This window comes from Typopeltis vanoorti, chromosome 12 (genome assembly GCF_054136105.1).
Source record: "Typopeltis vanoorti isolate ZY-2024b chromosome 12, IOZ_Tvanoo_1.0, whole genome shotgun sequence".
Classification (NCBI taxonomy): Eukaryota; Metazoa; Arthropoda; class Arachnida; order Uropygi; family Thelyphonidae; genus Typopeltis; species Typopeltis vanoorti.
This window is the reverse complement of record NC_143560.1, coordinates 76,490,660-76,511,620: the sequence shown is the minus strand read 5'-3', so window position 1 is coordinate 76,511,620 and position 20,961 is coordinate 76,490,660. Positions and strand designations below refer to the sequence as shown.

Below are 20,961 nucleotides of genomic sequence, written 5' to 3'. Positions count from 1 at the left end.
AGTGGCATGGAGTGAACTCGAATCTTATGGGGTGGACAAGAATGTCATATGTCTTTTGCAGAACATCGATGACAATGCAGAGGCTGCTGTGAGAAAAACTGTGGAAAAATAGGAAGATGTTCCGGACAACAAGAGGCATGAGACAAGGAGACCCAATAGCCCCAAGCATCTTTATCTTGCTTTTAGAAAGAACAATGTATGTCATAAAGGATACATAAAGGGAATGTCAATACAAGGTACTAAAATAAACAACTTGCGATTAGCAGATGACAGTCATTATTGAAGAAGATGAGGAGGAGGAACTAGAAAGAACAGTGCTGAAGTTAAGAAGAAGGAAAGAGATATGGGCTGATAATGAATATGGATAAAACAAAAATAAACAAATATCAGGAGAGAAGAGGATGAAAAAAAGCAATTAAAAGTCTATGGACAAGAGCTGGAAGGGGTTAGAAACTTCAATACCTAGGGAACAACATAATGCATGATTTAGACTGTAAGAAAGAAATAAGATCCCAGATAACAAAAGCTAAAGTAAATCTACAGGCAATGGACAAGTAAATTAGTGAGTCTTCCCATAAAGCTGAGACTGCTAGAAAAATGCATATTCTCAAGTCTCTATGGTTGTGAGACAAGGGTAACAGTCAAAGACTATGAGATGAACATTGGTTTTCGAAAGAACATGTTATAGAAATATTCTTCAAATTGGATGGATACAAAAGGAAAAACTGTATCGCAAAGTAAACTGCAAAGAAAATCTAATGCAGAAAATAATTCAAAGGAAACCAAAGTTTTTTGGACATATCTGCAGAATGGATAACAGCAGAAAGATTAAAACCTTGGTGCTTGGTACACAAATGGTATAAATAGAAGATGGCACACAAGGCAGGAGTGTGTTGATGTTAAAGAGTGGTGTGGAAAGAGTTTGTAGGATTTGAGTCATCTTGCAGTAAACAGAGAAAAGTAGCAAAGGATGGTGAAACAGGCATTGGACCCATGGGAAATGATGATGATATTTACATTATTAAAAGGTGTAAATATGTGAATTAACATTAATGAGCATTAAGGAAATGATTAACAAATAAAGACGATTCTCATTATATGTGGGGGGTATGTTCTCGAGAATTGCCACATATATCAAAAACACAGAAAATGGAAGATAAGTCTTGCATGGGATAATAGAGGTTGCATTCCCAAAGGAGCGCAATTCCTATCTTTCAAGATTAATTTAACTGAAAATCCACTTATTTTTCATACATATTAAGTCAGAGTATTAAATAAAATATTTTCAGTATGTATAAAACAAATAGGGGTGGTGGTAGACAGACAGTTAAAGTTTAGAGGACATATTACTAAGGTAGCCCATAAGACTACTTTGGCTATTGAAGAACACATTAACAAGCACAGATAAGGAAATTGTTATTCCTCTTCATAAGGCCCTGATACACTCGCATCTGAATTACTGTGCTTAAGTCTGGTCCCCCCTAAGTTTCATGGGCTGAGGAAGAAGTGGAGAAGATTCAGAGGAGCGTGACCATGATGGTGAGTAGATTGAGGGTGTGTGTGAATTGCAGAAGTTGGTTGATAGGAGAAAAAGAAGGGGATATGATGGACACATTTAAGTTGCTTAAAACGTTTTATAGGATAGATGCAGGGGAAACATTTTGGCACTTGGCTAGAGGGACCAGAACAGGGGGTCATCCCTGGAAGTTGAATAAAGGTGTAGTTAGTAGGGGTTTGAGAACTAGATTTTTTGTTTGGAAAGTTGTCAATGAGTGGAATGGTTGCCAGAGTCAATTGTGAGTGCTTTGTCTGTTAATGGGTTCAAGGAGAAGTATGATAGATTGAGTCTCCCGTGATGAATCTTCGCACTCCAGGGAGGTGGCTGTATAATAATAATAATTATTAAAGGAGTTCTTTATTTTCAAGTTTAATAAATCATGCAACTCTTCCAAAAATATTCACTGAAAATCTGCAATGCTTTCCAAACAACAGGCAATCTTGCCCTTATGTAAGCGACTGCAGCTTTTCTGAGTGGTACACCATGATAGGTCATATTTTGTAGTTCCCAGAGGCATTAATTCCTACTACCAAAAGCAATGTAGCAGTCTTTCAATGTAGGTTAAACATGTGCTTTGATGTGTAACCTCCTTCTGCTATCTTTGCTCTGACAAGATCATTAAATTCTTCAGCAGCAACGTGATCTGCAGCTGCAGTATTGCCAATCATATTGAGATTGTGGAATGCACAATAACTCATAAGAGTCGCTATGCATCCACAGCAGTCAAACCACCTGCAACTTACAGCAGCAAGTGCCAGTTGCTTTTCATCTTTCATCAAATCTTCATGAAGGTAGTGTCCAATGTGTGTTGGTGTGCAGTAGACTGTTAGTTTGATATGTCCATCTGCTAGTTTCTTGATTAGGGTATCCAAAAATGGTAGTTGATTATCTTTTTCCAGTTTCCAGTTTTTGAAACTGGAAAAAGATAATCAACTGCCATTTTTGGATACCCTAATCAAGAAACTAGCAGCAAAAAAGCAGGAAGCTTGCAAGAGACCAAAAGGCATGGCTGCCATTTGGACAGACTGTTACGGCCAAGGCAATTGGCCATAACTCTTGCCCTACACTATTCCCACCTCTATCATACCCAGATGGCTCAATTGCAACATCACCCACAGAAAAAGCTAACCTCCTGGCTTCACACTTTGCCTCCAATGCACACATAACTGACAATGGCAAATGCCCTCCAGTCATTCCAACTGCCCAACATACAATGCCCCATGTATCCTTTTGCCAAAAAGATATCACAAACCTGTTGTCTAAATTAAACACAAAAAAGTCTCCTGGCCCTGATGGCATTCCTCCAATTATCCTGAAGGTCTGTGCACCAGAACTGACTCCTATCCTATGCCATCTGTACACACTCTCTCTTACTCCACTGGTGTGTGTGTGTGTATATATATATATATATATATATATATATATATATATATATATATATATATCCCAAAGCCTGGAAACTGGCCTATATTCAACCCCATTCCTAAAAAGGGTGACAAATCACTGCCATCTAACTACTGCCCTATCTCACTCACTTCAGTCCTATCTAAAGTAATGGAGAAAACCATCAATTTTCAACTCCAAATCTACCCTGAAGGTACTGGGCTATTAAGCGACTACCAGTATGGATTCATTCAACAGGAGATCTACTCCCATACATCACCCATCACTGGACAAACGCCATGGAGAAATTCAGTGAATCCCAAGTAGTTGCACTTGATATCTCTAAAGCCTTTGACCGAGTCTGGCTCAAAGGCTTACTAAGCAAACTCCCATCATTTGGACTGCCTCAGGACTCCTGCGGATGGATTGCAGCTTCCTGTCTAGACGCACACTATGTGTGATGGTAGATGGCTCCCTATCCTCTCACCATCCAACTAATGCTGGGGTCCCACAAGGTTCAGTTCTCTCACCGACCCTCTTCCTTCTATATATCAATGACCTACCTTAACCTCTAACCAAATACACAGTCTTGCAGATGACAGCACATTACATTCCTCCCTTTCCTTTGACAAACCCTACTCTACACAACTCACTTCAACCCACAGAACATCAACCACCACTGCCCTCAATTCCGACCTCCAAGCCATCTGCCAACGGGACTCAGATAACCTCGTCAACTTCAACGCTAGCAAAACCCAGTTCTGTCTTATTTCTCACAAAAAAGAACCATTTTCCCCTAGCATTGTTTTCAATAATGCTCAAATTCCCAGACAAGATGAAATTTCTCTTCTCGGAATTACCCTGACATCAAGCCTCTCCTGGCATAAACACATCACAATCATTGCATCCTCAGTTTGCAAAAAACTGGGTTTTCTCTTTCACTCAAGACGCTACTTCACCTCTAAACAGCTGTTAACATTATACAAGTCACAAATCCACCCAGCTATTGAATACTGCTCTCAAATCTGGAGTGAGGCTCCTAAAAGCTCCATTAAAATGCTTGACTCAATACAGAGGAGAGCAATTAGACTAATAAATGACCCATCACTCACCAACTCGCTTCCCCACTCTGTACTAAGCCCATTGAAACATGTACAGCTGCTGCCCAACATTCTTTCACAGTACACCTTGAAACCTACAGAACAAGTTTCTTTTCCTCCAAATCCATCCCTGCTACTGCGGTACTGTGGAACAGAAGAAAAAGAACTCTATGATGAACTTACTCATATATCAGAGACATTAATAAAAAATGGCTATCCAAGGAATTTAATCAACAAGATTCTTCATAGCAACCCCCACACAACAACAACAATCTACCATCACTCAATACAGATCATCCATAGTTATTCCTTATGCAGGTACAGTGTCAAAAAAGATCGCAGAACTTTTTAAGCCTTTCAACATCAGAGTTGCGTTCAAACTGGTTAGGACTGTCTGTCATGTTTTAAGATCGCCAAAAGACATTAATGCTTTTTTCAAACACCCTGGAGTGTACAACAACCCGTGTGTTTGTGGTCTAAACTATATAGGACAGACGTCAAGAAGCTTCGAAATCCGAAAAAAGAACATTTAGGAGATGTTAATAACAACAGAACAGAAATTCAGGTCTAGCCCATCATTTCACGATTACAAACCATACCATTGATTGAGACAGCAGCTCCATACCTTATCTAGAAGAAGACTTTCGTTGTAGAAATTTCAAGGAAGCCATAGTAATCCTCCGTTCTGGAGAAAATCTTAACAGAAACCAGGGAATGATAATGGCTGACATATGGAAAACCTTAATAAGATCGCTCAGTCTGCCAGAATTTAATTTCGTCAAAACTACAGAGCGTGCTCTAACAACAGTGACTAACACAACATGTTTCATGCGTGTAATGTTACGCATTCTGTTTTAATTTTTAATTTATATGATAATGTTACTCCATTTTCTCTTTACTAGCCACTTTCTCTTACCGTTTATAAGCCCTGAAGAAGCCGAACAGCCCCATTGGCGAAACTGGCATTAGATGTTTATAAATCAATGGTCAATTAAAGATCAATATATATTTCATTTTAATTATATTGTTTGAATGATCAAATATAATCTCAACAATAAACAGTGACTTTATACATTGGTAGCATCCAATGAACTAATAATGTCGATCAGGTGATTCATTCATCTAGGCATGGTAGGAATCTGTGTGGGTTGATGGAGCAGCTAATCATCTCATGCAATTTGTTGTGCTTGTTATTTGTATCTATTTTTTTTTTTTATTTATATTTCACTTTGTTTTCTAAGAATTTTCTTTTATCTACTAACAATCAGTATGACTTTATTTTTTTTTTTTACATAGTAATATATATATATAAATAATTTTTAATCATCAACAGAATTATCCGCTTGTTCATGAATTCTACCTTTGTCATGAGTCCTCCCCCCCCCACCTTTCTTTTTATCAGCAGCTCTATATGTTCAATGATAGATATCCTACATACGCTAGTATTTTGTTGGAGATCATCAGATGCAGTCCTCTCCTTATAAAATATAGGATTCAATATCAAAAAATAGCAAAACTTATCGGGTGAGAAAGCTGCCCTGCTTACCAACCAAAGGCTAAACAAGATCTAATGCAAATTTTAATTTATATTAAAAAAGTAATTAAGAAGACATGGCTGGTTGTGTATTTTTAGAAAGTAGACATGACAAGATATTCGTAGCCAAACTTGAATGAATGAATGACAGCGCCAAAACATAAGATAAGAGAAAGGTGTTGAAAAATGAAGCTCAGCTATGTACACTTAAATATGTATATTCAATAACAAAAAATGAAACTTGAATAAAACTGGTAAACAAAGGAGATGATCAAATCAAATCATTTCAGCACAGAAATATATGACTTCTGTATTAATTCAACATTAGTATCTTCCTGGGTCCAGCTTCCACTGACAAGACTTAATAAAAGTCAAAACCAGTCTGGGTAGTGACTTTTACAGACTTCACCATAACGCATGGCTGAAAGAAGTGTTTTTTTACATTTTGAGATACTAAGGCATTTCTTCATCATCATCATCAAATTCCTGCTATATACCCTCAAGGGGTGTACAGGATATGATAGTACTACATGAAAAATTTACATCATTACTAACTTCCTATCTACAATTTTCCTCCAAATCAGTCTGTTAAATGTCAAGACTCCAATATTATCAGGTCTTATATTTCTGTCTTCTAACACACTTTTTACTGTATCAATCAACCTATATCTTAGTCTTCCTCTGGGTCTTTTTCCTGCCAACTTGGTAGAACACTTGTTTTGCTAATCTTTCCTCTCCCATTCTGTGTAAGTGACCATATCACCTCAGATCAGCTCTGCTAATGCATTACTGGATGCTGACATTGTCAGCATCCAGTAATGCTCTCATGATATCCTCATTTTTAACATGATATTGCCATTGATGCCATCTGTTCATGCCCCTAATCTTTCTCAGGGCTCTCATATCTGCAGTCTCTAGTCTTTGGTCAAGTATTTTAGTTCTGAACCAGCTCTCAGATCCATAAGTTAAAATTGATTTGAACACTGTCTTGTATACACCTAATTTAGTGTTTTCACTAATTTCTCTCTTATTCCATATAAATTTATTCAGTTGACTTCCATACTAGCTTGGTTGATTCTGTTATCTATTTCCATATTTAATTTACCATCTTCACTAAAAATCGTGCCTAAGTATCTGAAATGTTTTATTTGTTCTATAATTTCTCCATTCACAATGCATTTGATATTTTCAATGTTTCTGCCTATTTTCATTGTCTTTTTAATGCTGACGCTCATACCATATCTATTACAACAGTTACTCAATTTAGTAATGGAATCTTGCAGACTTGTAGCGGATTTATTTATAAGTATAACATCTGCATAAAGCAAAGGGCTGACATTAACATCTCCAATTTTGATATCAGGTTTAATACCACTTTCCTTCATAATGCGATCATATAGATAATGAATAAGAGAGGGGATAATGTACATCCTTGTCTCACACCAGATTTAACATTAACGAAGGAAGTAACATTAACATTATTTCCTTCAATTCTAACTGCTGACTTACAACTCAAAGACTAAATATTACTTGATATTATTATTATTACACCTCTAGGGAGTCCAGACTCATCGAGGGAGAGCACCTAAACCACAACTCTCCATCTCCACCACATTCACCAACTACTTTCATCATCTATAACAGGAGTATCAAACTCAATTGGACCATGGGCCATTTGCTATAAACGTGTATCTCAAGTGGGCCACAAAAAATTTTTGACTAAAAAAACCTTCACTAATTAGAATCGAAAGGAAGTGAAAGAATAAGTATAAATAAATTGAAAAATTAATAATAAAAATTGTTTAAGTTAAGGGATATTACATCCCATATAGTTTCTTAGCCGAATAAGAAACTCAAAGAGTTTCATGCCGAATATAGTAAAAACTATATATATATAAAGTTCGGCGATTCCAAGCGTAAGCAAATACCTGGATACTGCAGCACTGATCCCAAAGGGTAGTGCAAGCTGGGGCAACTCGTGGTAGAGGTGGAGCAAGCTCCGATCACTATTCTTGATATTTGCCCATAATGTGAACTTAGCTCCTAGGAACTGTATTTTTGTTCACATTATGAGAGAAGGTCACTACCCAGACCGGTTTCGACCTTCATTGAGGTCTCATCAGTGAGTAGCCAGACCTAGTTAATATCAAGTTTGTAGCGAACAGAACTTGTACCCCTACTATGAGTATTGCCGTGAGGTGCTCTAATAAATTATTAGATATGTGAAGAGCCAAAGGCTTCAATTCGGCGACATATAACTTGTTTAAGTTAAGGGATATTACATCCCATATAGTTTCTTAGCCGAATAAGAAACTCAAAGAGCTTTGAGTTTCTTATTATATAATAATTTTTTAATTATTATATAATAAGATATATAAATATATATTTAAAATTATTAGATATAATAATTTTTTATATCTAATAATTTATTAGAGCACCTCACGGCAATACTCGTAGTAGGGGTACAAGTTCTGTTCGCTACAAACTTGATATTAACTAGGTCTGGCTACTCACTGATGAGACCTCAATAAAGGTCGAAACCGGTCTGGGTAGTGACCTTCTCTCATAATGTGAACAAAAATACAGTTCCTAGGAGCTAAGTTCACATTATGGGCAAATATCAAGAATAGTGATCGGAGCTCGCACCACCTCTACCACGAGTTGCCCCAGCTTGCACTACCCTTTGGGATCAGTGCTGCAGTATCCAGGTATTTGCTTACGCGTGGAATCGCCGAACTTTATATATATATAGTTTTTACTATATTCGGCATGAAACTCTTTGAGTTTCTTATTCGGCTAAGAAACTATATGGGATGTAATATCCCTTAACTTAAACAAGTTATATGTCGCCGAATTGAAGCCTTTGGCTCTTCACATATCTAATAATAAAAATTTTATTTATTCTAAGTTATTACAAGACATAAAAAATAGTTTAATGATTATGACAACTAAAAAAAATAAAGAATATTTTTATTATATTTATATTACGAGAATAAAAGGCGTTAGCTGGATTTTTAATTAATATTTACAATAGATGGCATTTAAACCAAATTAAACCAAAATTAATTTTATTGTTGCTTTGCATTTGAGTTAGTGGGCGCACTCACACACATCTAACTAAAAACAATAGTTTTTAGTTAGATACTGTGTTTGCCGGTGCAACATATGGTTTTGCTTGAGTCTAAACAGCATGGTTAATGTGGGATCACGCATGTGTGATCCCACATTAACCATGTGTGAATCCACATGGTTAATGTGGGATTGCACATGCGATTCATTAGTCAGTGCCGTGTTTATCCCAGTTGTTTCTAATTGCACTAAAGAAATTACACATGTTGAGAAATATATTACACAGACAGCAAATGTCTCTGTACTTTATTCAGTGGTACAATAAACTATGTGTTTTCTTGCATCTTCAATATAGTTGGGGAGGGCATGCTGTTTATCGCAGGGAGCAAGTTATCGTCCCAACTTGAAAGTGGTTAAACTTTATTTTAGTGTGATGTATATACAAAACCTTTTAATTTCTTTTTTTTTTCTCATAAAGTAAAATCAGGGGTGCGAGCGATACACGAGGGCAGGTTATATTCCAGTAAATACGGTATTTTTGTTTTATTATAAAAAGCAACCATCCTTTATTTTTCATCTTTCCTTGAGGTGTCGTAGGCCGCAAGAAATTGTCAAACAGGCTGCCAGTTTGACACCCCTGATCTATACCAATGCCATCTACCACCGACCACCACAAGTATTTTCACAGACAATCATAAACATCCATGCCCACAGCAGGATTCGAACTCGCAGCCTTTTTGGCTGGAGAGCGGATACGCTAACCATTCGGCCAACCAGGCAGGCAATATGCCCCATTAACACCATATAATTGCAGCGTTTGGAATAGCTTCTCTCTTGGCACCTTGTCATATGCCTTTTACAGATCAACAAAACTTAAATCCAGATCTTTGTTATATTACCATGATTTCTCAACTATCTGTCATAAAGTGAAAATCTGATCCTGACAGCCTCTATTTGGCCTGAATCCAGCTTGTTCTTCATCAATCTTCTTTTCCACAATCCTTCTCAACCGTTTCTCAAGTATGCTTACATATATCTTATCAGGAACACTCAGTAATGAAATGCCTCTGTAATTCTCACATTCAGTTTTATTTCCCTTTTAATATATGGGTATTATGAGAGCTCTACTCCAATCATCTGGAATTCGTCTCTCTGTCCAGGCCTTCTGAACAATGCAGTGCAGCCACAGTACAACTTTTATACCTCCATACTTCAGCATTTCTGGTTGAATATCATCTCTACTCCTGCTGCCTTTCCACATTTCAGGCTTTTGATGGCTTTTTCTACTTCAGGTATGGATATGTATTTCTGACTGCATGACTGGTCAGTGTTTTTTACCACTGTGCTGTCATCACTGCTTGTTTCATTTGGCAGTTTTTCAAAGTAATTACTCCATACTTCAAGGATATCTTTTTCTCCCGTTTTCATGTCACCTTTATCATCTCTAACTCCTTTTACAGCACTCTTTCCTCCATTTCTAAGCTTCTTCAACAAACTCCAGAATATTTTGCCACCTTCTTGATATTTATTTTCTATGTTCTTGCTAAAGTCCTCCCATGACTTTTGTTTAGCTAGTTTTGCACAGTGTTTAACTTTCTTACATGTCTCTGTATTCTCTATGAGCACAAGTTGACTTATTTGTCAGGAACTTTTGATATGCTTTCTTCTTTTCCTTCACTGTTTCTTTAACTTTCTGTGTCCACCATGGAGTTCTGATTTTTCTATCATTGCACACAACCTCACCACATGCCTCTTTGGTAGAATCAATCAGTGTGTTCTTCAGAGCTTGCCACCAAATCTCCAAAGTTTGGTTCCTGCTCACAAACTCTCATTTTTTCATGAATAATATTTGTGTATTTTAGTCTAGAGTTCACACCTGAGAGCTGCTCAACTTTTATTCTCTTTAAACCTTTCTTACATGTTCTTCTTTTTAATATGAAATTCAATTTTATCCTGCTCAAGACTAAATGGTGATCACTTCCAATTTCAAATCCTCTGTACACTCTGGTGTTCTGCACCAGTGAGGAAACATCACTATCAACAATAACATAGTCAATGAGACTTTTCTTATTCCTTGCCTCTTCGCTCTCCTTGTGAATTTGTGCACATTTTCATGTTGGAACATTGTGTTAGTAATAACCAGTCCATGTCCTGAGCAGAAATGCAACAGGTATTTGCCATTATTATTAGCTCTGCTCTTTTCTCCAAATTTTCCCAAAATATTTTTGTATATCTGACAATCATTTCCTACTCTGCTATTTAGATCCCCAACAAGGACCTTTTTGTTTTTCATTGTGTCTGTTGCTTTCTCTAAAGCCTCAAAAAATTCCTCCACTTCTACCTTAGTAGAACCTTCTGTGAGGCCATAGGAACAAATAAGTCTCATTGTCCAGTTCCCCATTCTCATATTTGTCCATATTACTCTACTTGAGACTGCCTGCCATTCTAGAAGATTAGCCTCGTATTTTGTGTTGAATACTATGGCTACTCCTTCTTTTCATTGACTGTCATTGCCTGAATATAACATTTTGTATTTATTGCTCAGAAAGATCTCACTAGTTTTTGTCTTTTTCGTTTTAGTCACGCCTATTATGTCAATCTGGTACATATCTAATTCCTCAGCTAGATCCATTTCTTTGCCATTCAGGCTTCTTATGTTGATAGCATCAATCTTGAACTTTGGTGATGCTGAGTTGGGGTAAGTTTTAGGATTTGTTCCAGTAGCTAACTTTTTGCTGTTTTCCCTGGTTCCCTGGTGAAATCAACAGGGACCTTGTTTAACTGGGCAACGCCCCAGCAGGTATGAAATTCTGTCATGTTGTACCATCATTTGAAAATTTGGTTTAAGCCAATAAGAATACAATTTGGTTGGCTAAATCCCAAATTGCCAGCCCATCCTCGTCCGTTCAGGATCCAGGTAGAGGCATTTCTTTCAATAATGAAATACTGCAAATTGCCATAATCAAAAGAATTCTAAAAATAGAGGAAAACTCAGGTAAAAAACTTTATTCTTGTTTTCATCAAAAGCTCATTTGATAAAAGAATCCTTGAAACCATTAGATAAAAAGGTGGAATTAATATGCTAAAAGGGTAATAACATTTCACATAGACCTACACAATGGTACATATTTGTGGATGATATTTTTGCAATTTGGAATGGCTATCTCTGAGTTACAGTAGTTTCTTTCCAAATTCAATTGCACTTTATCCCAGGAACCAAATCACTTTAGAAGTAGTAAATATCTAATTAGTCTTTTAGGCTTATAGATTTATATCTTCTAATTCTTTGTCGACTAGATGGTAGCTTACATTTTTCAGAAGACCCATTATATCCATGCTGAATCTCATTACCATTCCAAAAGACTGGAACTATTAAGACTTTAGCACATCATGCTCATTCTTTATGTTCTTCAGACAAACTTTTACAGAAAGAATTACAATTATTTCCACTTTTTTCTTTTTTTCATCTAATGGTTTTAAAGGATTCTTTCATCAAAAACCTTTTAACATTTATGATATCTCTACCTCGTCCAGTACAAAAGAAATAACTCTCTCATTCTTATTCCTTGTGCTTGGCATTACTGAATGCATAGTGAAAGTTTTAAAACCACTGAATACTTTTGTTGCCTTTCACCCCATCAGAAAAATCTTCTCCTAAGGAGAAGCTCTCACCTCTCAGTTATCCAGCCACACACCAGATTCCTTGCTCTTGTGGGTTATAATAATTTGGACAAACCAAAAGATCTGCTTTTATTCATCTAGAAGAACACGAGTCTTATATTAAATATAAATACTATTATTCTGAATAGTCTGGACTAGCAGAGCATACTATCGACACTAAACATAGTTTTTTGGAACAAGATAAGAGTCCTTCATTATAGTCATTTCTTCACAGAACATCTTCATAATGAAAAATGTGAAACTTTACTTCACTGTCCTAACTTAAATAGAGCCAATGGTCTACATTTATCCCCTTTATGGGAGATAATATTTTTTAAATCTGCTAATCTTTCCTAACTCTATTTTGTTTATGTATGTACTTATATAAGTTATTCTATTTTTAATAAGTTAGGAAATTATTGACCTTATTTAGTTATCTTACATTAGCTGCTAGGTTGGCGCTGCTTATAATTATCTGTTATTGTTTAATTACCATTTTATGTTTCAGTGCTGCCGATGCCTATGATAATAGTTTTTTTTATGTGAATATTTCTCTGTTTTTAGAATTCTGTAAGAGAAATATGTGACTTCTGCATTAATTCAGCCTTTGTATTTTCTTGGGTCTGGCTAATGCTTATGAGACCACAAACAGGTGGAAACATTCAAGCTACTTGCACACATACCATCCAATGGCAATTCATTCCAATCACGCACCACTCTTCTTCTCCATTCTACATGTTAGGCCTATTGGCCTGTTACAGAGCTATTTTCAGCCCTTATAAGTTGTACCCGTTCCAAGGATAAAGTGACTAGCCTTATGCCTCCCGGTATATTATATGACTGTAGCTGCGTGTGCTCATGGGGGCTGGTTTGCCTGCTCGCAGGAGGAAAAACTCCAGGTAAAGTGGTGAGGAAAAACCCTGCTGTCCATGCCCAAGACCAGTTAACTTGGCTATGTCTGAGAAAAATCCTTAAGCTTCTGATGTCAGCGACAGGAATCGAACCTAGGACACTTCTTTCCCAAGCATATGGTTGCGAAGCACATAGCCACTAGGCTAACCACGTGAATGCACCACTCTATGAAGGAAAAATCTAGCCTTAACCAGCTTCTTGATAGCATTCATTCTCAACTTCCATGGATGTCCTAGTGTCCTTTCCTCACCCTAAAGAAAATAAAAAATTCCATCTACTCAAATTCTGTATAACCCTTTCAGAAGTTTGTGAGTCTCAATCATATAACTCCTCTTGCTCTGGTTTGCTAGTTTCTGCAGCCTACAAATTCTGAATCTGTCTTCATAATCAGTATTCCACAATCCTGATATCATTTTTGACACTCTCTTTTGCACTCTCTCCATTGAATCAAAATCACCACAGAAACCAGGAAACCAGACCCGCATTCAATAGTCCAAGTGAGGTCTTATTAAGGCCTTGTAAAGAGGCGAAATGACTTCCTTATCTTTACATGTCAAGGTTTGTTTCAGCATTGTCTTTATTCTCTGAGTTGTACTTTTTTTCAATTTTTACTATATGATCCCTTGAACTTTGACTTCCTATCTAGTAAAACTGCAACACCCTAGCCTGATTAGTTTCTTCTAGCATAATCCCACATTAAATTACTAAATTTAATGTCAGATTAATATGGGATTAATTAATACATTAAATTAAGAAATATAAACCCGTTAGCACAGGAATATTTTAATATTTGCCAAATATTTCGGTCTGAAATTAACAGACTTATCCTCAGTGGCTTGATAGGAACAGTTTTCACAAGGTGGAATATAACAAATTGTCCATTCAAAAGTAGAATGAGCCGTGTGATGCTACATTGCTAAGCACTAAAGAGAGGTAAATTTCATCAGTGATGAATAAATTATAGGTATTAATTCATAATTACATATAATAATCTTAATTTATAAATTCAATTAAAGTTAACATTAGACTAATGTAGGAATTAGAAGGTCTCAATTAATTAAAAAAAAAACATTTGGAACATCTAGAAGATCCTTTTTTCATCTATATACCCTCAACCATCCTTTTGGGTTAGATATATAGATGACATTTTTTCAGTGGGGCCTCTCAACAGAGATTCCTTACCTTCCTTTTTTTAGCCAAAATCAATTCTCTACACCCTCGTATTAAGTTTACCATGGAGATTGAAAAAGACAACAAGTTATCCTTTTCAGACATCCTTCTCATCCACTCACATTCAGGTATTCTGACAACAACAATTTATAGAAAACATACTTTTACTAAACGTTACATTCTAAAACAATTTGCCCATCATCCTTATCAAAAAACAGGAATTATAAAATGTTTAATTTGACGAGCTAGAACTAATTGCTCAACTTCCTACAAATTACAGAAAGAACTTTCACAATATCAAACATCACATGAAATTAAATGGCTTCTCCAAAAAGACTACACAACATCTGTTCGATTCCTACAATCCTATCCAGAACAACAAAGAATCAATACATCGAGTTCCAATTCATATATTTCTGGAATCTCAGAACCAATTTCAAGAATTCTGAAGAAATATGATTTAACAGCCACTTATATGCCTATTAACAAAATATCCACATATTTCCCATCTTCTAAAGACAAACGCTCAACTATGTCGCTGCCTGGTGTATATCAAGTTCCTTGTAACTGCAATCTGTCGTACTTTGAACAAACCGGACGCTCTATAGAAAAAAGTATACAAGAACATCAACTGTACATTCTTCACAACAAATCCGATAAGTCTGGATTGGCACAGCATGGGATAGAGACAAGCCACAACATTTTCTGGTCTAGGAGACTCGTCTTCTACACAGATGTCGCTATAAATTCAAACGCCTATTCAAAGAGAGTGCTGAGGCCTTACTTTAACGCCCTAATTTGAATCGAAATGATTGCCTATCCTTGTCAAAAATATGGGAAAGTTTAATCCAGATAACACACTAGTTTTTTGTTGTTTTTTTAATTAATTGAGACCTTCTAATTCCTACATTAGTCTAATGCTATCTTTAATTGAATTTATAAATTAAGATTATTATATGAAATTGTGAATTAATACCTATAATTTATTCATCACTCTGATGAAATACCTCTCTTCTTTTTTTTTTTTTTGGTTTCTTTTTGTATTTTCTTATTATCTATTAATACCTCATTCTTGTGTTAATCGATTTACTTTAATTCTGACTTAGACTGACTACCCTGAAAATCCAATCTTAACACAAGCTATGGTGCTTGACTCAGAAGGCTATCTATCTACTTGGCTGAATACTAAGAGCAACCAAGTGTATTGAACTCTCGGACAAAGGGCCTATCTCCTTGTTGGAGACAAATCCTTTGTGATTACTGTCTGGAGTTGTTTCCCCATCAGATACTGGAAAATTAATTTGTTCCACTGTGCCAGCCAGTCTAAGTCAGAATTAAAGTAAATCGTTATTATCCTTACACTTATCCTTCAACACTTAATTATCTAAACTAATTATATTCAATGATGTTTGCATGGCCTATATATTCAAATATACTCCGCATTAGGTTCCGAATTTTATGAGCGATGAGTTGAATTTAGGCACAGGCTATTTTCAGGTTAAAACATAAAGAACGTTTTATTAAGATCATTAAATTGTAGATAGTTACATTCATTCTCACTATTAGATTAAAGTTATACTCAGGTGAGGAGCTATTATTGATATTTAGAACCTAATTGGAAATCTAACATAAGCTCCCTTTAAGACTCCACTCATTTGACAGTACACAATACATTTTTCAAAATTCTAATCTTCCCAATTTATCCTATCAAGATATGTTAAAAGCTACAAATCATGATTATCACACTATCTAATTCACAATCCGTGAAAAAGTTACCAATAGAGTTAAACCTTTACAGTTAACGCTAATCACATAAAGTTCCTTACTAGAATGTTCGTTCACACTTAAAACTTAACTGCAATTCACACTTATTTCACAGCATGCTTCTCTTTTAACATAAAGGTGAATAAAACATTACTTTACCAAGATAGTCCACGTTCTGCATACAGTGCTGGGTTCTCCTTCCTTGAAACTGGGTCTGGAACATCATAGAATTACCTTTACACATGTGGTCATACATGCCGTTCGTCTTGTCTGCCCCTTCAGCACGGCTGGTGATCTGTCCACGCTGGTCTGGTTCTGTTGCCGGTTGTCCTATTCCACATTGCTGTGTCAGCGGTCACGTATATGGGAACTACGGCTGCCAATGTTGAACATCTACGGGCTATCCTGGATCCATCACAAGGCGAGATAGAACCGCTCGTCCGAGAAGAGCAGGTCAATAATCCAAACAGTCAAGACACGAGTAAGGACAAAAAGACGACGATCAAAAAGCCTTCTGCAAGGGGGGCAAACCCTTTTTATTTCGCACCTTTAGCGCCCTCTTTTCTCTTACGAATCTTCGCCCGACACTCATCTTCCTTTCCCGCTAGTCCATCTGGGTCACCGCGTCTCCTTAGGTTTGTGTCTTCTGCGAATTCGAGCTTGAGCTGCTTTCTGATAATTTACATTGCTGCAAGCGTAACGCTTGCCCAAGCACCTTGAACCTTAGATTACATATGTTTCACATAGAACATATTATGGTCGTTACAACTTACTAAAACATAATTCTTCACACAGAATAATTGACATATCTGATTCGTGCTTTGTATCTTTACATAAATTATTCATTCTATATATTCTTTTCACAATCGGTTTCTACACTAAAGCTCAAGTATCTCTTAATCGTTTTCTTATTCTTGTTGAATTCTGAATAAATCAAATTAAAATTTAAAATTTTCCATTCAAGATTCAACACTTTAGTGCTTAGCAATGTAACATTACACAGCTCGTTCTATTTTTGAATGATCAATTGTTTGTATTCCACCTTGCAAAAACTGTTCCTATCAAGCCACTGTTATTAATGGTTTATACTCTAATCGTTTAGATTAACTTCTATTGTTTTATATCTTTCTCTTATCCTGCCGGCTGCGCCATTTGTTATAATGTTTCCTTATATCCTATCCTCGTTCTTATAGCAAGCTCACCACTAATCTTTACTTATTTTTCCTTTCTCTCTCACACATGTACATAACTCTTTTGTCCCTTATCAAACTAATATATTTCTTAGGATCTCTGCAGTCTTATTGGCCTCTCTATGCTCTAAACGTGAATTTATCACACAACAATCTGATGGAGTTCACCCTATAAGTATTAACACATTTATTTCTTTTGCTGCGCCAGCTAATACCTAGGATAGAAAGGATTCTTGCTCAGGGTGACCCCTTCAGAGAGATAACGATAATTTGATCAAGATTAATCTTATTCCTCCGCTTGCTTATTTCTTTCTCACAGTCGTGGCTCGCTTAATATATTTATTCTCATAGGTTTATCCCGCTTAGTTCATTGATGATTTTATGAGCGGTAGTTTTGAATTCATATAACATAAGCAGATCAGGCAAGTACATGAATGAAATAATTTAATGAGCTTCAAGGTGATACACAATAATACAATTTAAGCAGGTTAATATGGTAGCACTCAATTTAGTTCAAAGGCTCTAATTAATTTGTACTAATCACACATACTAAATTGCAAATAACACTCATACAATCATAAAGTATAAAATTCATAGGTCATCATCATGCCATTCTGATACACGTGGCCATCAGTTAACACAATAGCACAATTTACACATTAAGTTTAACATAATCAGATATCTACTCGGCCTCGTGGGCTAACAAATCTTAACACTGTTTCGGACCTATGCCTAGTTGTAGGCTACTCTTACAGTCCGTTAAGTTCAGTCCAATACATTCCTCACAAGGAATTCACACTCTTCTATAACTGGAATTAGTATTTTAAAAGTCTACATTACCATGTCTGTCCTTGAATTCTTAAAAGCTTGTTCCTGCCTTGTCTGGTCATCAAGGCCTTCAATATAGTCGCTTTAGAGGATATCTTCCATAGATCTGTGCGAGTGGAATCTCCGCGAGAAACCGGGGGGGTTTGGCAAGGTGACATTGCCTTGATTGGAACGGCATCAATTTGGTTTGTCCATCGCACGTCGCTCAGCTATCCAGTGCATGGATATAGCTTGGCCCAATACCAACGCTATGACAGACGATCCAAATGCCTTCCGCGATAAGCCAGGAACTTCCCCCGACGACAACGAGCTCGACCGCTCTCCGAGAGATCAGGAACCAGGAATCAAGGAAAAAAAGATTTGGAATCGTGCTTGCAAGGCCTTTTTGTTTAATTCTTTCCTCTCGGCAAATCTCGAACTTCGCGATTCGCGCCAACGCAGTCACATGTGCTAACATCGATACCCTTAGCTCCATCTATTTTTTTTCGCACGTGTCTGCCTTCCTTTCTTGGAAGACGCTTAGGTTTCCTTTTCCAATACTTCTCTCCCTCCCTTCTTTTCCATAATGCAGGATGGCAAAAGTGACCCTTGAACCCTGACTCATAGGCCTTGCTAATTTAGTACTAGAGACTGGCTTTATCAAATGGATTTGCCAGCTTACAAGGATCTCTATAACTGGTTCACACTTAATACAGATTATATATAAAATATAAAAGCTTATTATACAAATTTATGAAATTCCTAAATTTTAAGTGTTTTGTACTTGTAAACAGCTTACACTTATCCTATTGCCAACGTTCCCTATTCTCTGCCTTAGTTGTATTTAAGGTTGTGCCCTGAATATTTTATAATAAACATTTCATAGCTTATTCAGGACACAACACCACTGAGGATAGTCTGTTAATTTCAGACTGAAATATTTGGCATATTAAAATATTCTTGTGCTAACATGTTTTTTCTGGATATCTAATCACACCAAAGTGCATGACCTTACATTTATTAACATTGAAATGACAGCCATATATGTTTATATAACATTATAAACATCAATATGTAGACTATATTTAAGCAGTAATTCAGCAGGTAAAAATTGAAAGAGGAACATGATGGTTTGATGTAAAATCAGTATCAGCATCAGTAAATTAATAATAAGAGTGGATACTATCTCCACTCTTATTATTTATTATCTGTATTATGGATTGCATTAAGAAGGAAATGCAGCATTAAATGGAGATAATATTATACTCTTAAATAAATCCAACGCATAGTTTGATGTAGTCAGAAGTGTTCTAGAAGACCAAAATATAAGATCTGGCAATATTGTAGTCTGATACATAGCATAATTTAAAGAAAAATTGTCGATAGGCTAATAATAATAGTGAAAACTGAATGATTTAGTACGTTGTATAGGATACTATCATATTATCCTAATACATCTCTTGAAGGTACATATCAGGAATTTGATCAGGAGATAAATATTACAATTGCTAAAATCTTTGGGAAACTTTTTCAGAGATGATTAAATCAGTTCGATTATTTATATATTGCCGTTTATTTCCATTAATTCACATGATGAACGATAATAAACTATGTATATGTTTAAAATGAGTTCTTTGCAAATTTTGAAATGCTAAAAGTAATCGATATTACTGCATATATTTTTCCTATGTATTCATAGGATCTTACCTGAAGAACCACACAGCATTGAATAAAATCATCAAAATTAATAGATGCTTTTCCATCCCTATCAAACTTCCTGATAAGAAGACTATAAAAGTTGTCTGAAAGTCTGTACCCTGTAAGAGGAAGGAAAATAAATAAATAAACACACACACACACACACACACTGCTTGGAAAGAAGTCAATGGACACCTCCACATGAGCAAGGTGAATTGTGCCATCTAATGAGTCACTTGTTCATAGCCAGTATAAATTGGAGGAATATGATGTTCCCAATTCATATTCCTCCACAGCTGTGTCTGGATGCTGCAAGAAGGGCACTGATGGAGTATGAAAGAGTAGGATAGGACATGTTGCAGGCCTATCTGTTTGGCAAATTGTTGACAAATTGGTCCATTCCAGGTCAACAATCAGTGATAGCAAACTGAGAATGAAGTGCAGGAAATCACCTGCAAGTGTTACCCGCAGTGGATGACCCAAAACACTCATGAACATAACCATAGGACGCTAAGATTTCATTCATTCATTGGCCATTCATCACATTGAATGAGGAATTTTGGGCATAGACTGGGGCATGAATCTGCACAAAAACATTCGGAATTGAAGTTCACAACATGGAAGTCCATGGTAGGACTGAAAGATGCAAGTCCCACATTACCAGAACCAACGTGCAGCATCGTCTTCAGTGGAGCAAAGGACATGTACAATGGTACGAAGAAGCTTGGAAAGTTGTGTTATGGAGCAGTGAATCAAGCTACACTCTCTACCGAGCAGATGGATGGGTGTTGGTGTGTTGGATGCCTGGTGAATGTCTCTTACTAGAATATATAAAACTATGAAATTCAGAAGTGGCAGTATACTTGTTATGGTCCTATTTGTCATGATTTGGCCTTGGTCCTTTCTTTGTGGTGCCACAAACACTGAATTCTGATAAGCATCTGAACATTCTGGAAAATGCAATGTTCCTACTTTGTGATGTTTCTAAGGAACTGACCAATGTCTCTTTCAGCAAAACCCCTGTGCCATAAGGCTGCTGATGCAATGCATGGTTTGTGGACATCAATGTCACCACACTTGACTGGCCTCCACAGAGCACTGATGTCAACCCTATTA

The 20,961-nt window shown here is 36.4% G+C and overlaps 1 protein-coding gene across 2 annotated transcripts in view; it reads right to left on the bottom strand.

Moving 5' to 3' along the window:
• The window catches only part of Alg-2 (Apoptosis-linked gene-2), a 72,353-nt gene that overhangs the window by 8,595 nt on the left and 42,797 nt on the right, over window positions 1-20,961 (bottom strand). The window contains exon 5 of one of the 2 annotated variants that reach the window (XM_090401180.1): window positions 19,855-19,964. The exons of the other annotated variant lie outside the window; for it this stretch is intronic. Within the exon in view, the coding sequence (XP_090257306.1) occupies window positions 19,855-19,964 (110 nt within the window). The remainder of the gene's footprint in view (window positions 1-19,854; window positions 19,965-20,961) is intronic. 2 annotated transcript variants of the gene reach the window in all.